At 43.7% G+C, this 22,274-nt stretch overlaps 1 protein-coding gene across 1 annotated transcript; it reads right to left on the reverse strand.

Annotated features, from left to right (window-relative positions):
- Positions 1-1,254: 1,254 nt before the first annotated feature.
- Positions 1,255-17,852, reverse strand: FRMD7 (FERM domain containing 7). The gene is made up of 12 exons (XM_089536233.1): positions 17,796-17,852; positions 13,983-14,087; positions 13,026-13,068; positions 11,717-11,795; positions 11,204-11,301; positions 10,276-10,390; positions 9,344-9,491; positions 7,196-7,291; positions 6,934-7,097; positions 6,741-6,809; positions 3,980-4,055; positions 1,255-3,068 (listed from the first exon to the last, which is right to left on the reverse strand). The coding sequence occupies exons 1-12, from the start codon at positions 17,850-17,852 to the stop codon at positions 2,010-2,012; spliced, it is 2,109 nt and encodes a 702-aa protein (XP_089392359.1). The 3' UTR covers positions 1,255-2,009.
- Between the last annotated feature and the right edge of the window lie 4,422 nt (positions 17,853-22,274).

Below are 22,274 nucleotides of genomic sequence, written 5' to 3' on the forward strand. Positions count from 1 at the left end.
TTATGCTTTTAAAAAAAGGTTCATACAATCGGGGGAAAGGATGATCGTCCCACTTCTTACAAGACTTCAACCTGGAGAAAGGGAAGTACACTCGTCCCCCCATATTCGCTAGGGTTAGGGGCACAAGATCCCTGTGAATATGGAATAAGCACCAATAACAAAAACCCACCATGTTTTTCACCTGAGAGGACACCTCTCTAGGTCCTCCAGGGCAACTCTGTGGTCAATGTCCAACAGACACTGACCATAGAGTTGTGCCGGTGGAGCTACAAAGGCCTAGTAGAGTATTCCCTCTATGAATCTCTAGGTCTTTCAGTGCAACTTTTAGTTAAAGTTGACCATAGAGTTGCACTGGAGGACGTAGAGATTCCTAGAGAGAATATTAATCAAATCCACAAATATCAAAGCCGCAAATATGGAGGGATGAGTGTATTCCTGTACATTTAACTAGCCTACTAAATCTTATCTTCAAAAACAGGAAAGTTAAGAGTCTGAGTGAATTGTTTTTTGTAACAGACAGTTCTTTTTTTAGGTATGGAAGCCTGTCCTAAGCTACAGCATAGCCATGATCCTGTATGGCACAGCATGGCGTAATAGGTTTTGCAGGCAGAACTACACCACGTTGTCCACGCAACTCAATCCTGATCCACTACAGCATCCTTCGGCCATTCTGTGGCAGATGGAAAATGGGAGCAGGCAAGATTGGAGAAACATCTGGCTGTGTCCCTGTAACCAGATGCAAAATCACATCACTGGGATCCGACGAACGTAGCGGTTCCAGCGGGTGATGTAAACATTATGCTTTTGCAGTGATTCCCAAACTCCTGCCTTCCGGATGTTTTAGACCTCAGTTCCCAGAATCCCAGACCATTGGACAAGATGGATGAGGCTTCTGGGAGCTGAATTCAAAACACCTGAGGGACCAGAGTTTGGGAATGTCTGAGTCGCAGGGACACAGACATTTCTCCAGTCGCCTCTGCTGCTTTCCACCAGCCACAGCAGTTAAATAGTAAGTCTGGACATTAATGGTTGCAAAGTGTAGAAGAGAATGCCACCAACAATGAAAAGACATTTACAAAGTATAAGGCGTACTTGTGCCACTAAGAGAACTTCAGCATATATGTCAGACTGAAAAGACAGTGTACAGTAGTTACAGGTGGTATTAGTGACTCTTTACATCATATGAACCTACATACCTTTTCGCCTCATCCATTCCAAGGAGAGAACTGTATTTCTGATGGTAAGCACTCTAGGGCCAGTTTTTAATTGGGACAGGAAGAAGAGAAGCATACTGGAAGCATTGACATGAGTTGATGCTGTTGAACAGAACTTAAAGTTGCCCAAAACATATTCTTTGCCTTCCTGCTTGGACTGAACAGGTCAAGGATGAAACCCTGATAATACACTCAAACAAAGGTAAGCTACTCTTTCCGTGACACATTTGGTATTCTTAACACAAGCAGCATAAAGAAATTACAGTACGCTTCCCTATCTGTTCTGGGATCCTTTTAAGGAGGAGGAGGATGCTTACATTGTACTTAAAAGGCAGCTAGAATTGAACCCCAGTTCAACAGTTTCTGTTTCCCCTTTAGCAGACTTCATTCCACCCCTTCTTTCACTTGCCTTTTACTAACCCTGGTAAAAGTCACACTGACTCAGCTTGGTGATATTCAGCTCTCCAAGGAAATGAAACTATCCCTTAAATCTGTAACTTGCCGCACTATAACTGTATCACGTCTCCAAAGTATGGACTGAGTCAAGGAGAGCAGGAAGAAGGTCAGCCTACCTTTGGTTTGATTTTTACTAATCCGATGCATAACACCTGAATCACTTCCTTTTGCAGGTCAGAGAGGCCTTTGCGTTGGCAGATTACCCAGTTTCCACGTCCCAGAGGTGTAATTATCTGCAAAAAACAGCAATGTACAAGGTACCCACTGCTTTTCTTTCTCCCGTTATTGCCCAGCGGCACTGACAAAAAGACTGACTCAACCAAAGCGGCAAGATTTGAGTTAAGTGAAGTATTTGGAGGCTCCCTGGGACGTTCGGTTGTCATCCATGCTGGCAGTAGCGAGGCAAACTTCTTCATCTTCTCCCTCGAGCTGCAGACTCCCAGAAGACAAGCGGACCCTCGCCCGGGGGGCTTTGACCACCCTCCCATAGAGAGAATAGTAATCTGGAAGGAGCTCTGAATCAGAATCGCTGGACTCCGTCCCACTGCCAACGTAGCGTTCGGTGGCTCGCTGGAGTCGGGGAGTTTCCGGAAATCCCTGCTGAGCCCAGACGTACTGGAGGAGGTCAGCCTTCCTGCTACTCAGGACAGGACACGGCCCTAAAGGTCGAAACTCCGAGCCATAAGGGAACCTGATGGTTTTCATGTCCGATTGGCTCCAGGATCTCTTGGGAACGGGTTCCTGGATTCCATAGTCAAAGACACTTCCGTCGTCATCTTGCTCCATGCTAACACTAGTAAGATAACTAGTTCTTGGCAGGGCCTCTGGCTCAGGCACCCTCAATCTTGAGGTCCCCGGATTCCTCCTCTGAGGTTTCATGGGTGCCACCCCAAGGAGGTTCATGCCACTTGCCATCTCCTCCACTGGGCCCATCATCGCATGCCGTGCAAACTGAGGGGGCCTATCCACATAGAAGAAAACTTGGGGCGAACCCACATCCAGTGGTGGGTTGACAGGGGCCATGTAGGGCACATCGGTGTAAGCCAGCTGTTGCCTGGGGGTCACCTCGCGCATGTTGCCCACGGAGGTGCTTTTGCTGCTCCCTGCCAGCTTGTAGCTCGGCTGGAAGGAGGTCAGCGGGACCCTCGACCCGTAAAGGTCAGGGGGCTCCCAATCCTGTTCCAGCTCTGCGTAGACCAGCGGGAAAACAGAGCTGCTTTGGGAGTGAGCCAGCAGCGTTGGATCAGCTTCGGGCTTGGAGCGCTCCAGTTCGTCTGCAAAGATCACTTCCACGGCAGAGTTCCTCCGCCGGCTGTCGAGTGTGGGCTCCGAGGTGTGGACACCATTTGCACCATAGTAGCTTCCCATATTGCCATAGACCAGGCGCAAGTCCTCCATCTGGGGAGAGGAAAATGTCAGGATGTTGGAATGTTGCACTATCGCGACAACAGTGGTACTACACAGCTCTTTAGGAGAGTGTGTTATATTTCATGTACCGCCTTCTACTGCTTCCCCTCAAACAGCACAACCACACAACGATGCACACAACACAGCACCTTAGGATGGCATCCTTCTCAAGGTTTACAAATCATAAGCTAAATTTAACAAGGTAACGTAGTGTGGCTTCAGCATTGAACTGTGATTCTGGAGAGCAGAGTTTAAATAATTTAGTTTTGTTGTTGTTGTTGTTATGTTTATATCCCACTTTCTAATACAAGGACTCAAGGTTTGAATCCAAGCCTAGCCACAGAAAACCATTTATTGATTTATTTAATTAGAGTATATCTTCAGCCGCAAAGGCAAGTCACACACTCTCAGCCTCCGAAGATGGGAATGACAGATTCCTTCTGAAGAAGCCTGCCAAGAAAACCCCATGATAGGCTTGCCTTTGGGTTCGCCATAAGTCGGAAAGGACTTGCAGATATACAGTAAAATGGCAACAGGGAATTACTTGGAAGAAAATAAAGAGATGCTGCATTTGGGAGCACTTTTGGGGAGGTGAGGCCCACAGAAGAGGGTTGCTCATGCCTTGAACTTATACAGTCAGCTCTCCATATCCACCGATTCTGCATCCACAGACTCAACTATTCACATCTTGAAAGAATACATGTATTTAATCTAAAAAGCATGCCTTGATTTTGCCATTTTATATAAGGGAAACCATTTTGCCATGCCATTGCATTTAATGGGACTTGAGCATCCATGGATTTTGGTATCCATGGCTGTCTTGGAACCAAGTCCCGGCAGATACCAAGGGCCTCCCCTCTTCCCTTTCCATACAATTTCCCACCAACTACTAAGTTACGTACCTGTTTAGAAACGTCTGTAAGAAGATCTGGGGATGAGCGGCATTGCCTGTCATGGTACCGATAGGAGTAGTGTTTCCTGAAATGAAACAAAGAAAGAACAAGATACTGGTTATGCTTCCTCAAGAAATATAATTCAGCTCCGGTGACCAAAAGTCCAGCCACACAGCATTGTTATACTGGATTCATAACACTTTAACCACTAGGGCTCTTTCCTAAGCAATCATGGGATTTTTAGTTCAGGGGAGAGAACTAGAACCAAGTTCTCAATCTCCGATCCTTCTGACACTTTGGACCTAAATTTCCAGAAGCCTCAGTCTGCATGGCCAAGTTAGTGACATACACAAACCAGTGTGATGTGCAATGGTTTCAGCATTAGACTATGACTCTGGAGACTAGGGTTCAGTTCCCATGGAAACCCATTGGATGACCCTTGGACGAGTCACACACTCTCAGCCCCAGCCTTATGGTCATCATAAGTCAAAAACAAAGGTACACAACAACTATGAAGCTTCTCTGTACATTGCCCATGGTCATCCATGTGCATCAGCACACCAAAACAAATGTAAATGAAAGTTCAATGTATGTGGCTATCCATGGGCAATGCACAGAGAAGATGAATATTGGCATAGAAATGATGATGATGATGATGATGATGATGATGATGATGATGATTATTATAGTTTATTTCTATAGTGCTATAAAAGTACACATGTAAATGTAAAAGTCATGCTGAAGCAGTCTTGGATCTCGGCCACAGTCCCAAGTACCTGGACAACTAGAATAAAAGAACCCCGGTCCAGTGGCTCTCAGAGAATTTTGCATACCTTGTCTGCCTTCAAAACCCAGGGATGCTTAAGGAGGAGCCATGGCAATTAAAGAGGCATGCAACTGATATATCTGTGTAGCCCAGATTGGTTGAGAAGCCCATCTAAGGAGTTCCACCGCCACTGAGAAGGCTCTGTCCTGTATCCTATTTATATCCCGCCTTGAATCCCATCGTGGGAGAATGGCAGGATATAAATCCTGGAAATAAATAAAATATCCTAGGAAGGTGGTGGGACCAAGAGAAAGCCCTTCTCTGGGGAATCTTAAAAATTGGGCAGGCTCATCATCATAGGCTTTCAGATCGCCAGGACCCAAGCTGTCTGCAATGGATTCAAGGCAAGGCTGGAAAAGAGATCTTTTTGGGGCAACAGCTTCCAGAACTCGCTAGCCAACATGGCCACTGATTACGGTGGCTTGGAGATGATGATCTAAAGCCCAGAAAGTCATTTTTATAGGTTCAGAGTCCTTGCAGTGTAGCTCCTGCAGCCCAGGCCTGATTGGCAGAAGAACGCTGATTGGTAAAAAAACGCATTTAAAAGGGCACTTAATCCATTTAGCGCACTCAGCTAAAGTCACCACCCTGCCAAGGTTAAAAGTGCTTTTATTAAACCATAATGATCTCAAAGGGCAGCCTTAGTCAGCCCTTGTTGAAATTGCTCGCCTCGACGTCGACGGGGGACTTCAAAGTGCTTAACTGGGGCTGCTGGACGCGGCCAAATTATGATTATTTTTGCCACTAACCAAGGCAGACCGATCAAAGCCCATTAAGCATCCAATTAAAATATGGAGCAGTTTTAGCACTGGTGCATTTTCCTTTGAAGATAATTTATTTGGGAATACATAATAAAAGATTATTATTTTTTTTAAAGGAAGAAAACACTTGCTGGTTATGGCTATGGCGCACATGACTCTTTCCCACGGACCAGAGGTGCAGAACCTCTGGAGCAGAAGCTGGTCCTCCCAGGAGCCCAATTCAGTTTTTTGGGCTTCTCCAGAGGATCATGTCTTCTACCTAGATTTGTTTCCCAGTCTCCTCCCCTTCTAACAGTTTAAGGTATCTCTTCGCTGATAGCATCTTCAAGGACGGTTTCTTCCCCGGGAAGATGGACTTCGGAAATGGAGACGTCCCTCTGAATGCACCAGTCTCGGAGTCGAACCATGAGATGAAGGCAGGTGTGAGATCAAGTCCCACCTTGCTTGTTTAGGGATACATGGCCATGGTGTTGTCGGTCAACGTTCACACTACCTTGCTTCTCAATAAGAGTTTTGAATGAAAGAAATGCTTTTTCTATGGCCAACTGGTGTGAAGGCATTTTCTTCAGATGATCAAAGACTTCTCGCAAGGTGAGAAGAGCCCCATTGAAGGATAAGACTCAAATTCTATGGTGAAGGCTCCAGGTTGTTCACGATGGAGAGTGGTGTGAAGTCTTAACCATCGAGGAATCATCCAACAGAAAGTCAAAGCTGGCAATTGGAGACATCACTGGGCTCCTTCCTCATCTGCCCAGAACTGAACTTCAAATGGACCACGGTTTGGCTCTTGGGCACCGGAAGCGCTGCAGCCAAACATCAGCTGTGCATTGGGCTCTCCCTCTGCGCACACAATATTTGCAGCCTTGGGTAATTAATTGTGCGGCTCCTAAATTGCAACGCTTGCTTTATTCTCCCTCTTTTAATTACTTGCCACTATTTTTAGCAATGAGCAATGCCTCTTCTCCTCTATGCCGGCAAAGATGGTGCTCGTAATGTTCCCACAGTGCCGCCGCAGCAATTCCTGGTGCAAGCTTGCCCCACATTAGTTCCTTTCCCAAATCATCCTGTGCTTTAGATATCTGCAAACTCAGTAAATGGCTACAGAAGCAGAGCTGCGCACCTCCATTTTGCTATTCTAGTATTTTCACCGGAGTAAAATAACTGCTTTGTGAAAAGACTATACCTTTCAAACGGCAAACTCTTGAGTTTCCCTTTGGTCCCGTGCTCCAGCAGCTGCCTCTGGGTCCTTCCACTGCCATCAGAAAGATGGGAAAATAAATGTGAAAAAACAGAATCCTTTATCACAGTCCACACTACATAAATGTTGTGTATATTGAACTACACAGCAGAGGGGCTGACTATATGTGTTTTTTTACCTGTATCGGAAACTAGACCCTTTGCTGCATAGGAAGGCTTTAGGCTTCGACTTTGGCTCTTCAGAGAGTCGGAAGAAAGCGTGGTATTCCACGCATGTCTTCCAGAAAGCTTTGCACGTGTCTCGGCTTGCCATGGCGAACTCCAGCGTGTCTTTGCACAAGGCCTGATGGGTGAAGAGGGAGAGATCGGACCAAGGGTCCAAATTCAGTACAAAGCAGCATCCCATGTTTTTCTGTTATAAGAGAAAAATGCATTACTTACCGCCACATTGGCATGGAGTTTGATCAGGAAATGCTTCCGTTTGAAACTCAGTTTGCGGATTTTGGACCAGTTGAAAGTGTTGATCTTGGTATTTCCCTGCAAATGCGCAAACGAAGAGGCGCTCTGTATATGTGACTCAAAACTCAATTCAGTTCAAGATCGCATGCAGCACTTAGAAGAATTATGTGCTTGGACTACACCTCCCAGAATCCCTAAACCATAGGGACACTGGCCTTGCTAATCCTGAAATGTCACTGTTTCCAAGCTCAGGTTGAGGATCACCAATGCAGTGATGGATGGTGGCTCTCAAAACCTATCCCTTCAAATAAATTTAAATCTCAGACTAAAATCCAGAGTGGATTAAGGATTTGGCAAAGTGGGGATCCGTTGGTGGTTTCTGCCCCATCGCCCCATCTTTCTCCTGGTACCCTCCTGAAGATGTTGGATTACAACTCCCAGTATTCTTGACCATTGACCAAACAGAAATGAACTTAATGTTTAGATTTGGGTCCTGTCTCCAAGTCAGGGGAAGGCAATGGCAAACCTCCGAAGAAACTTGCCAAGAAAACCCCAAGAGAGGGTGGCCATAAGTCAGAAGTGACTTGAAGGCACACAACAACAACAACCACCAATTTTCAAGAGTTTGTATATGCAAACATTATGTATATGCAAATATTCCAATTCCAATCCACAAAAAACCTGAAATCCAAAATACGTCTGGTCCCAAGCATTTTGAATAAGAAAGACTCAACGTCTAATCAATATAGGTATTGGCAGATGTCCTTGTTCTAAGGGCTGCCTCTTATTTGAGCCCAGAAAGCTTTTCTATACAGAGTCTATATAAAAGGAAAAGCTTTCTGGCCCTCAAATATATTACAGACTGAACGTGATGCTAGAAAATCCCATATTTTTAGCTATGGGCCCTTCATAAAGACAGAAATGTATGCATCATTTAATGAATGTTGACACTATGTTTGAGTTCCAGTTTGGCTCTTTGAGTGCCAGTTTTGGAGAGAAAGCAGGATACAAATATAATAATAATAATTTCATTTGACAAAGAAACACATGTCTAGATTAACTAAAATCAACACTTTCATTTGGCATCTAGGGAGAAGAAAACTTGTTCATAGCTACTCCCTGATTCACAATTATATATGGGAAGGTTTTGCATGACAACAGAGCCTGAGAAAACATTGGTCTCTGTTTATGGTTTAAGAGCAAGGCTAAATTGTCCTGTGGTCTTTTCAGTATGTGTGTGCACACACACACACATATATTGGCTTCTTCCCTGGTTGTTTAAGGACTTGTCTCGCCCACGTTACACAGCAAATGCCACTCGAGGCATACGGTTGCCCTGCAGAATGCACTGAAGAATTGCGCTAACCTGTAATTGCTCCAAATTAGGTGGCTATTTTTGGGGGAAGATTATATGGTGGAGAGATGTTGCGCTACCGTGCGACACCAAGTTCTGACATTGCAGCGTTTGGGTTGAGCATGTCAAGGCAAAAGCGGCGGTACCACATCAAAAGGAACCAGAAAGGGAGACTCTTTCCAAACCAGAAGATTTGTTGTTGCTGCTGCTGCTGTTGTATGCCTTCAAGTCATTTCTGACTTTTGCACGATAGCCAAATGTCGTAACGACAAAGGAGGGAAACGCACCGGAAAATGCAGGACGTTCAAGAAAAAATTAGGATGGATATAAACATAAAGTCATGCTTCTTAGTCCTGCTTCAAATGGACAGAAGAAGGCTGAAACTGATGGAAGGTAGGTCCAGGAAAAGGACCTCAGCCTCAGAAGATGGCAATAGCAAACCTTCTCTGAAGAAACTTGCCAAGAAAACGCCAGGATATGTTCTGTTTCAGGGTCGGCCATAAATCAAAAATGACTTGGAGGGACACAACAACAACAACGACACATGCCATTGTAGCAAATGTTGCTGAATGTAGAAACACTCAGCAACACAACACAGCTCTGGAATGGACACTATCAAAATTGACGGGTTACGTCTGGGATAATGGCGATGTCGAGTGACGTTGCCAGAAAACAATCCTGGATTTAACCCTCTGTTTATCCACGGATTTGGGCACCGTGTGATAAATCTCTATGTTTCTCAGTAAATGCTTTGTAGAATAATGTTTCCTCCTTACCCGCAAAACCAGGACCCCCATGTGGGCCACAGCCAGGTTGATTTGGGTCCCTTCTCCATCGCTGGCAGGATGGGGCCGGATCCCATACATGTCCAGTTTCCTCGCAATGTCCAGAAGCTGCACGTCCGATTCGGCCGGAGTTTTGCCCCTAGAAAAAAAAGCAGGCAAAGTACCGTATATACTTGACTATAAGTCGACAACCACATATATAAGTCGAGGGCACATTTTGGGGCCAAAATTATGGATTTTTGACATGACCCTTGGATAAATCATGCGTAAAACTTAGGCACATGTAACAAAGGATGCAAAGGACGAAGTAAAGGAAAACAAAGCCAAAGAACTTACAAGATATCAGATGGCAGAACTATTTGTTCTCATACTAAAGGCTGGAAGGCTGAGAGAGTAGAAGGGAGTCTGTGCAGATTAAACTCTTGCCTTTCACCATATGTGTGTGTGTGTGTGTGTGTGTATTAAAATATAATACTTACATTGACCCATGGATAAGTGGACTCAGGTTATTTGAGTCAATATGTAACCTAAATTTCTGGACTTATACATAGAGTTGGAAGAGACCACAAGGACCATCCAGTCCAATCCCTTGTCATGCAGGAAATGACAATCAAACCATGGAGATTTTATATATATATATATATATATATATATATATATATATAGTGGATGAGCAGATTTCAGGTAGAACTTCAGACCCCATCATCCTTTTATTTGGCTCCATGATTAGAACCAACTAGCCAAATGCAGCATAGAAAGGGAATTAAATTGTGCATTTTTCTTGACTTGCCTGTTTAATGCATTTTGCAGAAAATCAGATTTTTTTTTATTGCAGAAGATTTTGCAATTCTTCTCTAACGCAGAATTTAAAACCCGCAAAGGGCCACAAAATGCACTGAAGAAGACGCAATTGGCGAACGCACCTGTGTTTCTTGTGATAGTGCATGATCTTGTTGGCCAAGCGCTCTTGGTTCACTAAATATTGGTGTGTGTCCAGATGCTTCCAATCCATTTCTTCATGGAAATCTCCCAGAGCAGCTGCGGCATGGAAAAAATAAAGAATAACAATACTTTTGGAAAAGTCAGACTCCACCAAACAGAGGAAGCAACAAAATGGCGGATAGAGTTAGAGGCTGGATGGATGGGACAGTAGAGGGAGTAAATGGCCCAAGACACACGTGCTAAAAGCGGTGTGCCAGTGTTGAAACTAGGGTTCCAGAACCCTAGTCCGCATGGGCATTGTCATCATGGAGGAGTCCTATCTATATGGGCGCCACCATGATGATGATGATGACAACACGCAGCACCTGCACATCGCTGCGCATTGAGTACGCTAATGGAGTACTCATGATGTGCACAGCGTGCCATAAAAAGAACCCGGAAGAAGCGGGTTCTTTTTACTGCAGAAGGATGGCACATGGTTTGGCGTCCTCGGTGTCCTTCTGCAGTTAAAATGGCCGAGTCCGACCCGACATTTTGAGGCAGTCTGTGCTGCCCCAATGTTTCTTTTAGGCGCTCCAAAAAGATATTACGCTCTCACCTTTCATAGGGACACGGTTCCCTTTTTAATAAGAGTTAAAGTATGGTATTTACATTGACCCATGGATAAGTCGTCCCAAGTTTTTGGAATCAATATTTTTACTAAAACATCTAGACCTATACATGAGTATATACAGTGACTTTGTTAAGTGTGTTGTGTTCACATTTACGGCCACGGCACCATTGCCATAGCCTCAAACGCCCCCCAAATCCACCATAAAGGCCAGGTTAAATGAGCGAAGGACTTTACTCTCCTGTCAATAGTGACCAATAGTGACCATTACATCTTGTGGTCCAATTATGTAGACATACATTGCAAAAGGTGAGAAACCATCAAGGCTGAGCTGTTATCGCTGCAGGGAAGTCTTCCAGACGCCAGGTCCTTCTTGATTTGGAGAGTGAAGAGGTACCTAAGAACCATTTTGGAGACGTTATTGATACAAAAGCCCTCCTGCACCTCCAACCCATAAATAATAACCCTATAACATAGCAGTACATCCCCATATTGATTCTCTCAGGGCTGACTGATTTATTCCCATCAGCTTCAAACAGTTCTGTAATTTAATTTGCAGCAGAAATAACAACATTGCAGCCTCAAATACAGCATCTAAAAATGCAATTGGGCTTGCGTTTTGTAACACTGATGTAGCAGCTTAGAAGAAAAAGGGTATTTCATATTAGTGGGTTGGAACCATTCTGCTAATTCATATATTGTTATTTAAAACACACTGTCAAAAAACTAGATAGGGAGGTGATTTTGGAACGGAAAAATTAAGGGGGGAAATATAAAGGAATAAAGGAAGGGTGCCATGCAAAGCAGCGTACCTGGTCAGCTCTTCTTTCAGATGAGCCGGATCCACTGGGAAAAATTTCACCATAAATTTGAAAAGAATCTCCTTAGGATCTTAAAACACAACATCTTCATAAGTTTGGTTTCAAAGGTCTGTCGGGAACATTTACACATCTCTTTCATTTGCCACATAGATTCAGATTAAACCTGCTAGGGTTTGCAAATTACATTTGGGCCGCATTCCCCACTTGCAAATAAATCGGTTTGTGATCCGAATCGACGGATCGGTTCAACAGCGGAGTGTGGTTCCCACTACATTTGCCCTGGTTACATTTTCCCCTGTAAAATAACCCACTTGTGGTTCACATTCACAAATGAATCGGTTCAAAATGGACCCGCTCCAGTCGGCCAAAGGGCAAATTTAAATCAATTCCAATCCGCATCTGATTCACACTTGCGCTAAATCGATTTATCCAAAGAGAAGTGGGAAAAAATCAGTGCCAAAAAGATGTGGCATAAATGGGTCTAGCGCATGGCCCCCGTCTCCGGATTGGTTCAGCGATTCGGTTCAAATGTGAACCATGGACATTTAAACCTGTTCAAATCGATTTGCGATACGATTTGAAAGGCAATGGGAATGAGGCCCAGCATTACTTGTCTCTTGCAAATATAATTTGTGTTACTTCTCTCTTGCAAATTGCGTTGGCATTACTTATCTCTTGCAAAGTGCCCTTGAATTACTTCTCTCTTGCTTGCCTGGCTTTTTCAACTCCCAGCAATGAAACATTTTGGGGTGCGAGAAGATGGTCTTCGAAGGCTGCATCTGCACTGCAGAAATAACCCAGTTTGACACCACTTTAACTTTCATGGCTCCATGCTATGAAACCCTAAGATCTGTAGTTTCATTAGATATTTAGCCTTCTCTGTCAGAGAGCTCTGGTTCCATAACAAACTTTAAAAAACCCAAGATCCCATAGGATGGAGCCATGGCAATGAAAGCATCGTCAAACTGCCTTAATTCTGCAGTACCCAGACCTTGGAAATATTACCCCTGTGACTGCAGATCCCAGAATCCCCCCAGCTAGCATGGAAATGCAGTCCTGAAAAGATGAAGATTGCAGATGGAAGTTGCAGTCCTCCAAAGGAACTTTGTTCCTAGCTGTTTCCTTCAGTCTAAGTCTAAATATATCAAGCATAAGGATGCCAGGAGATAGTCACCCAAAGGTCCTGCCTTTTCCTATCAAATTACAACAACAGCAGGAACAAAATCATGAAGGATATTCCATGCTAACCTCCAGCAATTTGTTCTTTTGTTTGTTTAAATCAATACATGGAAACACTTACTTTTAATCTGCTTTGTTATCGGTTTGAGAAGTTCCAGCCAGGCCTACAAGAATATGGGGAAAGCAAAACAGTTGGTGAATTGGATCATGGATCAGGAATTGTTTTTGTCCAATATATATATAGACACACACACACACACACACACACACTCACACATATATATATATACACACACACAATATTTTGTCTGTTCCTAGTGAGTGAATAAATTAGAAATCGAAGGTAATTGGATCGGTTATATAAAGGTGATAAAGACTATCTTGTATATTAAAGGAGAGTTATAAGACGTATGGTTATTTTAAAGAAGCGCTGATGCATTACTATAAAAACTGTGCAAGGGAAAAACAATACAGATTAAAGACCGAAACAATTAGAATTAAGAAAGAACGATTATGCGCAAATTAATGCTCCTCTAGGAGATACCAAACCGACTTTTTAGATCATTTTAGTCTTCAGCTCTTAGCCCTTTCCCTGATCTACTAGTTTTCTCTCTGCAGGGATTTTATCATTATTTGTAACAGAGGAATATTCCACCTTGTAAGTGTCCAGTCCGTCCCCAAAATGGTCAAAGACCACCATTTGGCCTTCTTTACATACAAAATGTTTCAGAAAGACATAGCATGCTTTCACAAGCTATATCTATATTCTTGCCCATAGGGAACTAGTTTCTCAGAGGTGTGCAGAGGAGGCTTTAGCTTATTATTTCTCCCTGATGTACTGGTTTTCTGTCTATGGGGTTTTAATCATGGTTTGTAACGGAGGAGTATCCCACCCTATTAAGCATCTCAACCTCCCTGAACAACAGTGTCTGGAAAGGTCAGAAACAACCAGTTCTCCATCTCAGGTACTATCTGCCTCCTTTTAACTGATATCCATGGGGAGAGGTGGGTAAGAAATAATAATAATAATAATAGCCACAGAGGATGTTTCGGAGGTGCGTAGCGCATCGTCACTTACAGCATGCCCCGCAGAACTCCAAAACTCCAGTCCAAAATATTCCTTTTCTGTGAGGTTCAAGTGGCTGCAGCTCAGGTTGAACAATGTCTTCCCAGATGATTTTTGCTGTTGAAGGGATCCAAAAATACAGGTTAAGAATGTGTGTATATATCTTGCATACACACACACACACAGTGCGCCTGCATTATACATGGATGCACTATACGCAACTTTCAGCATACGATGAAAGGTATGAGAGGGCTGTGCACGAGCGCACAGGGCGCAAGGGGCAGTGCGTCCCATTTAGATGAATGGGGTGTGTACCCAAGGTGTGTGCGCACTGCCACGCCGCCACGCCACTGTCGCATGCACGAGCCCCATTACTTTCCAAAATTGTGCCAAAATAGTGCATTTTGATATGATCCATGGATAAGTCGAGGGTATGTTTATCTGGGGGATCCCTACATAAAAAAAGGGTGCACTGTATACAGTAGGCCCTAAATCATACCCTTGACTTATCCATGGCTCCAAAACCTGCCCTCAACTTATGCATGAAGTCAACTTATATAGTCAAGTACATACAGAACTGGCCGCTTGCTTTCTGCTCTCTTTCCAAACCATTGAGTATCAAAAGAGTTTGGGTGCAAGCACTAAGGCAACATTAATGCTCAGACCTGGGGAAAGGTACTTTTTTTTTAGGACTGTGGCACTCAGAATGCTAAAAATCTGCTAATGCTCCATATTGCTCATGCTTGTCCCATAGCTAGGAAGATTGCAGCTGGCACACGTCCAAGCACACCTGTCATGGTGACTTCGGCGAACCAGAAAAATTGAGGGTTGCTTGCGCACCCTGAGTCATGCGCAGCGTGAAGCGTGCATGCTACCATTTCACAGACAATCCCTGCCTGCCTTTGAGGCGGCTGAAATTACTACCCCTTGTACAAAAAGCAGCTGGGAAGTGACAGGATAATAACAGCGCACTCTCCGGAGGTGTCCCTCTTTTCCTTACAAATGGTTGGATCACAGCCATAATTAAAACCATTATCCTTGTTTGCGCCTTCTGCACTATAATATTTGGGCACCATCCCACAGGGGACAAAAGGCAAAGAGCAGTTTATGCGCCAGAGAGAGAGACCAAGACCAGGGAGATGGAGCATAACTTAATGCTCACAGTGGTACATTGTGCATTGCTGCTTGCTAGGGAGTTGTGAGCATCTGCAACCTAATATCAATGCACCTTGGCATATGTAACCTGCCATATGAATATCCATGTGCCATGTGTAATGCACAGTGCAAAATGTGCACATTCAAGGGCACTGCCTTTACAACAGTGAACAAATAAAATGCACAATGCAGCATGTGCATGTACCAGGGCACTGTATGTACAACCATATGCACAATGCAAAATGTACATCTACCAAGGCACTACCTGCATAACTATGTACAGTTCACAGCACAATGCACAATGCAAAATGTGCATATATTGTGGCGCTACCTATACAACCATATATACTGCACAATGCACAATGTGCTTCTACCAGGGCACTGCCTTGTACAATCATATGCACACTGCCAAATGTGCATGTACCATAGCACTGCCTTGCACAACCATGAACTTTGGCAACCTTGAACTGAACAGCTAACCAAGTCTAGAAGCCAAGATGAATAAATATCATACTTTGGACATATCATGAGAAGATCCCTAGAAAAGGCAATGATGTTTAGCAAGGCAGATGGAAGCAGGAAAAACAGAAAGAGTGAAAAAGAGGATTAACTGGGACTGAAAAATTATATATAAGGGATGCCCTTTCACTATGTCACTGAACTGAATGGGACTTGAGCATCTGTGGATTTTGGTATCTCTGGGGGTCCTGGGACCAAACTACAGCAGATACCAAAGGCCCAATGTACATAAAGGACATTAGAGACGAAGTCCAGCCTGGAAGTAAATGTGGACATTGGGTGCCTCCACGACATGATCCTTGGAAGAGCTGAGCCCATCCTCCATTCTCAGCAATGGCCCTATATTTTCTGGTCCTGAATCCCACATTCAAGAAAAGATTTCTGACCTCACCCAGACTCCTGACAAAAGCTGCATCTACGCAGCGTGAAATATAGCTACTGAAGATATATGATCACCCAAGGGCAGCTTTTTTATTCCAGGAGACCGGCTAATTCAGGTCTGCATTCACTTTAACCATTCGGCTTGAAATGCATCCAATGCCTAGGAGGATTTTGCAGGGGAAGGGTTGAAAAGGAAAGGCTCAAACCAGGAGCCTTAATGGAACCTATTTCTTGCAATGAACTTGTCATGCAGAGCTAAAATGCCATGGATGTCTCTCACTAACAGGGATGGACTCTGATGGGAATCAGTTGAAATCCAGCACATTTCCCAGTTATAACCACAAGACATTGCTCCATATTCAGTATCACAATCTTCTCAGCGCTTGACGGACTGACTTTTTTTTTTTTGGGGGGGGGGGCTATAGCAATACCCAGCAAAGGGATGCTGGGACTTGTTATCCAAAAAAAGTAGCACTGTGCATTGATGCGGCCTTAGCATTTACATTTTGGAAAGAGGGGAAAATGCAAGAGGGATGTTCAGTACATACTTATGAATGGAGTCATGTTGGCTAAGGGATTCCTGGAGCTAAGATCCAAGCAAATAACTTCTCAAATCCTGGATTATTTTTATTATTACTTTATATTTCTGTATTTATTTATCTCTCTGTTATAATTCCAAACTCTTTGGATGAAAGTTGCATGCATATTTGAATATCTGTTTGGACAGAACCCACATATTGCCAGGCTAATGGCCAATTTTCTGGTGGAGGCACTAAACTGATGCCATATAAATTTCATCTTGAAGTTTTATTGTAACTGTATGTTGTTGTGTGCCTAATAAAAGTTAAATTACACACACACACACACACACACACACACACACACACACACATGCAATTTTCATCCAAATAGTTTGGAACGGTAACAACGAACTTTTAAGAAACGGTGCAGCCACTTCATCCTAACCAAACAGAAAGCGAAATAGCATCTTTCAAAAGCTTTGAAGGAGCTGACGCAATGCTCTCTTCATTTCCCAGAAGCGAAACTGTGCAAATTCTTTTCCTCTTGTTCCAGATTATATCATATATACTAATATACTCTTTGGTCTGCTAAAGAGCGACAAAGATAAAGATCTGGAGAAAGTGCAGTTTCTCATCGGCTACAGAAAAAGGAAGCTGCAAACAATCCTGAACAAAATATGCACTTATCTTTTGAAGCCATACAAGACACTTCTCCTAAGGAATTAATTGGGTATTGAAATAAATACATTTGAATATGTTCTTTGAGTTGCCGCTACTGTATGCACCTTTTCCTTTTATAATGTCTTTACAAAATGTTGTTGCTGTTGTTGTTAAGGACCTTTTAAGTCAACTGTGGCTTTCTATCCAAAGGCTTTCTTGACGAAATTTCTTCAGGGGAGGATTGCCATTGCCTTCCTCTGAAGTCTAAATTATAAAGTGCAATATTGATGGAGTAAGCGATGCAGATCTTTCTTCTAAAAAGAATTAAATCTCCCCTCCCCATAACCGGCAGTCATCCAAAAACAAGATTTCTTAATGCAAGTGTGCAGATATCAGAATGCAAATAATCTGTTATTAAAAAAGCATTCCTTTCAAATGGTGCATAGAACAGTTTGACACCACACAAGTCCCATGCGCCAACTAGTTAACCTTCAAGATATAGGAGAGACTCTGCCATCAAAGATTGCAAAAGAAGTCTTAAAGGTGCAAATGGCCAAATGAAAGCATCACAATGAGAGAATGCACTTACATCGACGACAAAGATCTTCTGGGAATCATCCAAAAACTGGACTTTCAGATGCAACATCCTTGGTTGCGCGGCTGAGCAGCTGGAATGCTCTCGGTGCTCTGCAAAACGGCATACAAAATTTCAGACTCTGCTGGGAAAAAATCAGGATTTGGAGCCTTAAGAGAGCAGACCCTTTGCAGAGGAGTGTAAGTGGGGAAAGGCAGATGATGCTCGAGGAAGATATTGTGGCAAACAGCAGAGCAAGCCCCCAAATGACAACCTGAAAGGGTTTCCTTTTGTTCTCTGCTTTCCACAGTTCCTTCAAGTGCTGAGGCTGATATATGCCAAGGACAAAGGCTTTCCAAGGTTGCATTTCATAGGGATTGCTCATGCATCCTCGCTGCTGGACATGCCATGGATGATGGGAAAGGGGTCACAGTGTGGGTCTTTGGTATCCACAAGGGTTTGGTTCCAGGACCCCTGTGGATACCAAAATCCATGGGTACTCCAGTCCCATCAAATGCAAATTGGGTATAATGATGATGGTGGTGATGATGATGATTACAGTGGGCCCTTGGTATCTGATGGGGTTTAGTTCCAGGATCCCCATGGATACGAAAATCCATGAATGTTCAAGTCCTATTAAATGCTAATAGAGTATGATGCTAGTGATGATGACGATGACGATGATGAAGACAATGGTGATGATGATGATGATGGACCCTTGGTATCTACTGGGGTTTAGTTCCAGGACCCCAATGGATACCAAAATCCATGAATGCTCGCCCTATTAAATACAAATGGGGGATGACGACGATGGTGAGGATGATGGTGATGATGATGATAGTGGACCCTTGGTATCCACTGGGGTTTAGTTCCAGGATCATGAATGCTCAAGTCCTATTAAATGCAAATGGGGGATGATGATGATTACAGTGGGCCTTTGGTATCCTTGTCTTGGATTTGGTTCCAGGACCTCCTATGGATATAAAAATCCATGGATACCCCAGTTCCATTAAATACAATGGCCTAGTATACCTCTACAGTATATAAGAAAATAATAATAATAATAATAATAATAATAATAATAATAATAATAATAATGTTGCCTTGGGCAAGTCTCACTCTCTCAGCCTCAGGGGAAGGCAATGGCAAACCTCCTCTGAGCAAATCTTGCCATAAAGACCCCATGATACGTTCGCCTTAGGGTTGCCATAGGTTGGAAACAACTTGAAGGCACACAACACATAACAACGCATGTACACAGCAATATATTGCAATAATTATATTGTTAATTTGGGGAACTGGATGGTAAGGATTTATTTGTCACTGGTCAAGTCTAAAAAAGAATAACAAATCTATATCTGTCTAGCTAGCTATTTCTTTAGAATGAATGAAGCATCGCTTGCAGAGAACTGGCATTCTCACAACGAATTCATGCGCTTCTTTGGTGAAAGATGCAAAAGGGAGCAGCTGTTGACTTGCTTGGAAAGAGCACCATCTCCTGGTTCTTTCGGGAGACTAGTCTCCCATTCCAGTTTTAGGTATGTCTAGAGTTCCAGCTTGGCTATGAAACCCACTGGGTGACCTTTGGGCAAGAAGTCACACTCTCTCAGCCTCTGAGCAAACCTTGCCAAGAAAACCCCAGGATAGACAGGGTTGAAGGCACACAAAAACAACAAAGCATAGAAAGCAATGTTGTGCCCTAATGTTTCTTGTACCCTTGTGTGTCTTCTGAAAATGCTAGTGGACTGCAATACTCAACAGTCCTGGTCTGGAGGGATGATAGGAGCTGCAGTCCAACAGCACAGAGAGCTATGTGTGCCTGACCCTTGACCTAGCATTCATTCATTGTGGGAGCCTGTGTCTTCAAGTCACCTGTTGACTTATGGCAACCCCATGATGAAGATTATTGGGTTCTCCTAGGCAAGGAATCCTCAGAGGTGGCTTTCCCAGTTCCTGTCTCTGAAACAGAGCCGCCAGCACCTGGCATTTGTTGGAAGTCTCCCATTCAAGTACTAACCATGGTTGACCCTCCTTTTCCTCCAAGATCATTTGGGATCAGGTGCCTTGAGTGTATTTAGCACCTGTCCTATATTGTGTCTGTCTGGGCCTTCAAGTTGCCTGTCATGGTGACCCCATAGTTTTTGTAGTTTTCTTAGGCAAACGGTATTCATCAGCGGTCTCCCATCCAAGTACCAACCAGGGCTGACCCTACTTAGCTTGCAAAACCAGACAGCACCTCATGCTTTTGTGGCATTTAGGCTCGTAATAGCTCTTTTCTCAGGGTTTGCATCTACCCTGGAGAAATAGGCACCATTTTAACTACCAGGGCTACATCTTAGAAAATCCTGGTAGTTTTGTGAACCACCAGCATATATATATATATATATATGTATGTATGTGTGTGTGTGTGTGTGTACCTATATCTACATCTATATGTCTTTGTGCTTTAAAATCAAGCAATCTTTTGTTTCTCTCTTCCCCCCCCCCCCTTTGCCCATCTCCACCATCAACATTCACCTCCCAGAACAAAATACAAGACATTAGGCAGCTAAATGTCACACACACACATCCTAAATGTCATATAAACTTACCTTGGGCAAGTCACACTCTCTCAGCCTCAGGGAAAAGCAATGGCAAACCTCCTTTGGACATAAGAGGCAACAGGTAAGAGGTGGAAGGCTACCTTCTTAGCATTGAAAATACTTATATTGATTTCCAACCTTTGCCTCTCCAAAGGCCCTCCATTTCCCCATGCTTTCCCCCTTACTTACTTGATAGTTTCTCAGCTTTTGCATGGCTGTGTCCATTTAAATGTAATATCTCTCCTCAGGTTAGGTAGAATTATAGATTTGGAAAGGGTCCTTAGAGGTCATGAAGTCTAACTCTCTTCTAGGCGCAAGGAATCCAGTGCAAGCATCCCCAGCATCCTCTTTCTTGCTTTTTGTCCATCTCTTAAGAAAGGGTCAAATTCTGGCCCTTCTCTTCCTCCTGAGTAAACCGAGTGCAAACTGTTTGTCCACTTTGACCCTTCAATTTGCAGCAATTGAAGAAAGCTGGGAAAGTGCAAGAAGCAAGGGACTGGGATGTTTTGAAGGCAGCTGAGAAAGAGGATTCATCAGGACGGTTGCAGCCAAACTGGGCCAAATGGAAAGGAAACCGTGTGTGTTGGAAAGATATTAGGAAAGACCTAGAAGACCGGAGAAGTCTGAAAGCATCACTATTAGATAGATTTGCTGGCATTACAATGAATATAGTACCAAAAATATTATTCTTGTATCAAACAATCCCAATATGAGATCAGGGAAAACAAAGGTTTTATGGCTTGGCAAGAAACCTAGAGTTCATTTTATTCTAAGAACAGAAAACGAAACAACAAATTTAAAACACACACACAAATGTCAGAAACAGAAGTTGAGATGTTGCTCAATATCCCCCCCCCCCCCAAAAAAAAAAAAAAAAAGCTGTTGCAACTCAGCACTGAGTTTGTACCTCCTGGGTACAAAATAGTCAGTGAACATTTGAACCCAGAGCTTTCTGGTTGACCTTTTGGAGCAGTCCTGACACAATTCAATCTACTCCATAGGCTTGTTTGTACAGATAACAGGGGTAGGCGGCATGCATACTTTGTACATTCCTTGCAAGAGAAACAGGCTAAAACTGGGTTAAAAATTAAACATCGCTTCCTCTTTGACGTTCGACTTGCTCTGGTATTCTTGCCCTTCCTTGCTTGGTTGAGCCCATCTTTCAAAGAGGAAGTGCCAGCCGCTGAGTCTGCAAGGAAACCACTCCCTTTGCTGCAAAAAGCATGCAACGTGGGCACCAACGCCCAGGCCTTTGCGGTTGCAGGGGGAAATGCACTCTTGACATGTTCAGATAACTCCTGTGTGACAGCAGTCTGGGGTCCTTGCTCCATGAAGTAAAACACACCACTTGCTTTCACGGCCGGCATCCATCTTTTTTTTTTGGGGGGGGGGTTGGGCTATGTGCTCATGTTCTAGAAGAGTTTATTCTCTGAAGATGCCAGCCACAGATGCCAGCAAAACATCAGGAATAAACTCTTCCAAGTCCTCTGAGATGCATGAGCAAGTTAACTCTGTCATCTGAACATTTCCGTTTCCTTGTGTGGATGAGTAACTGAGATGGGTCAGGAGTGCCAAACTGGTTCTTGTACCATCGTCATCGAGAACCAAGAAACTTATTTACCTTCTTGGTTTTGCTTGTGGGGAAAGGATCAGAGAAGCACTGATGCCGGCTGATAGCCCAGAAACGGTTTCCAGTCACTGCGGGTGGGGAGGCGTTTCCTTGTACAGCTAAGCCTGTCTTTGCAGCCCAGAAAGCGCGTTTCTGTAACAAGAATCTCAGCAAGTGTGTTATTTTGCACTAAGAGCCTCCTTTTGCAAATGACAGCACATGCATAGGCAGAACACAGCAAACGGCATGTCCTTTGGCCAAAACACACATGTACGCAAACCAGCTTCATCGAGAAAAGACCGG

The sequence above is a fragment of the Sceloporus occidentalis genome, unplaced genomic scaffold, assembly GCF_023333645.1.
Source record: "Sceloporus occidentalis isolate IW3139 unplaced genomic scaffold, rSceOcc1.0.p SCAF_8, whole genome shotgun sequence".
Lineage (NCBI taxonomy): Eukaryota > Metazoa > Chordata > Lepidosauria > Squamata > Phrynosomatidae > Sceloporus > Sceloporus occidentalis.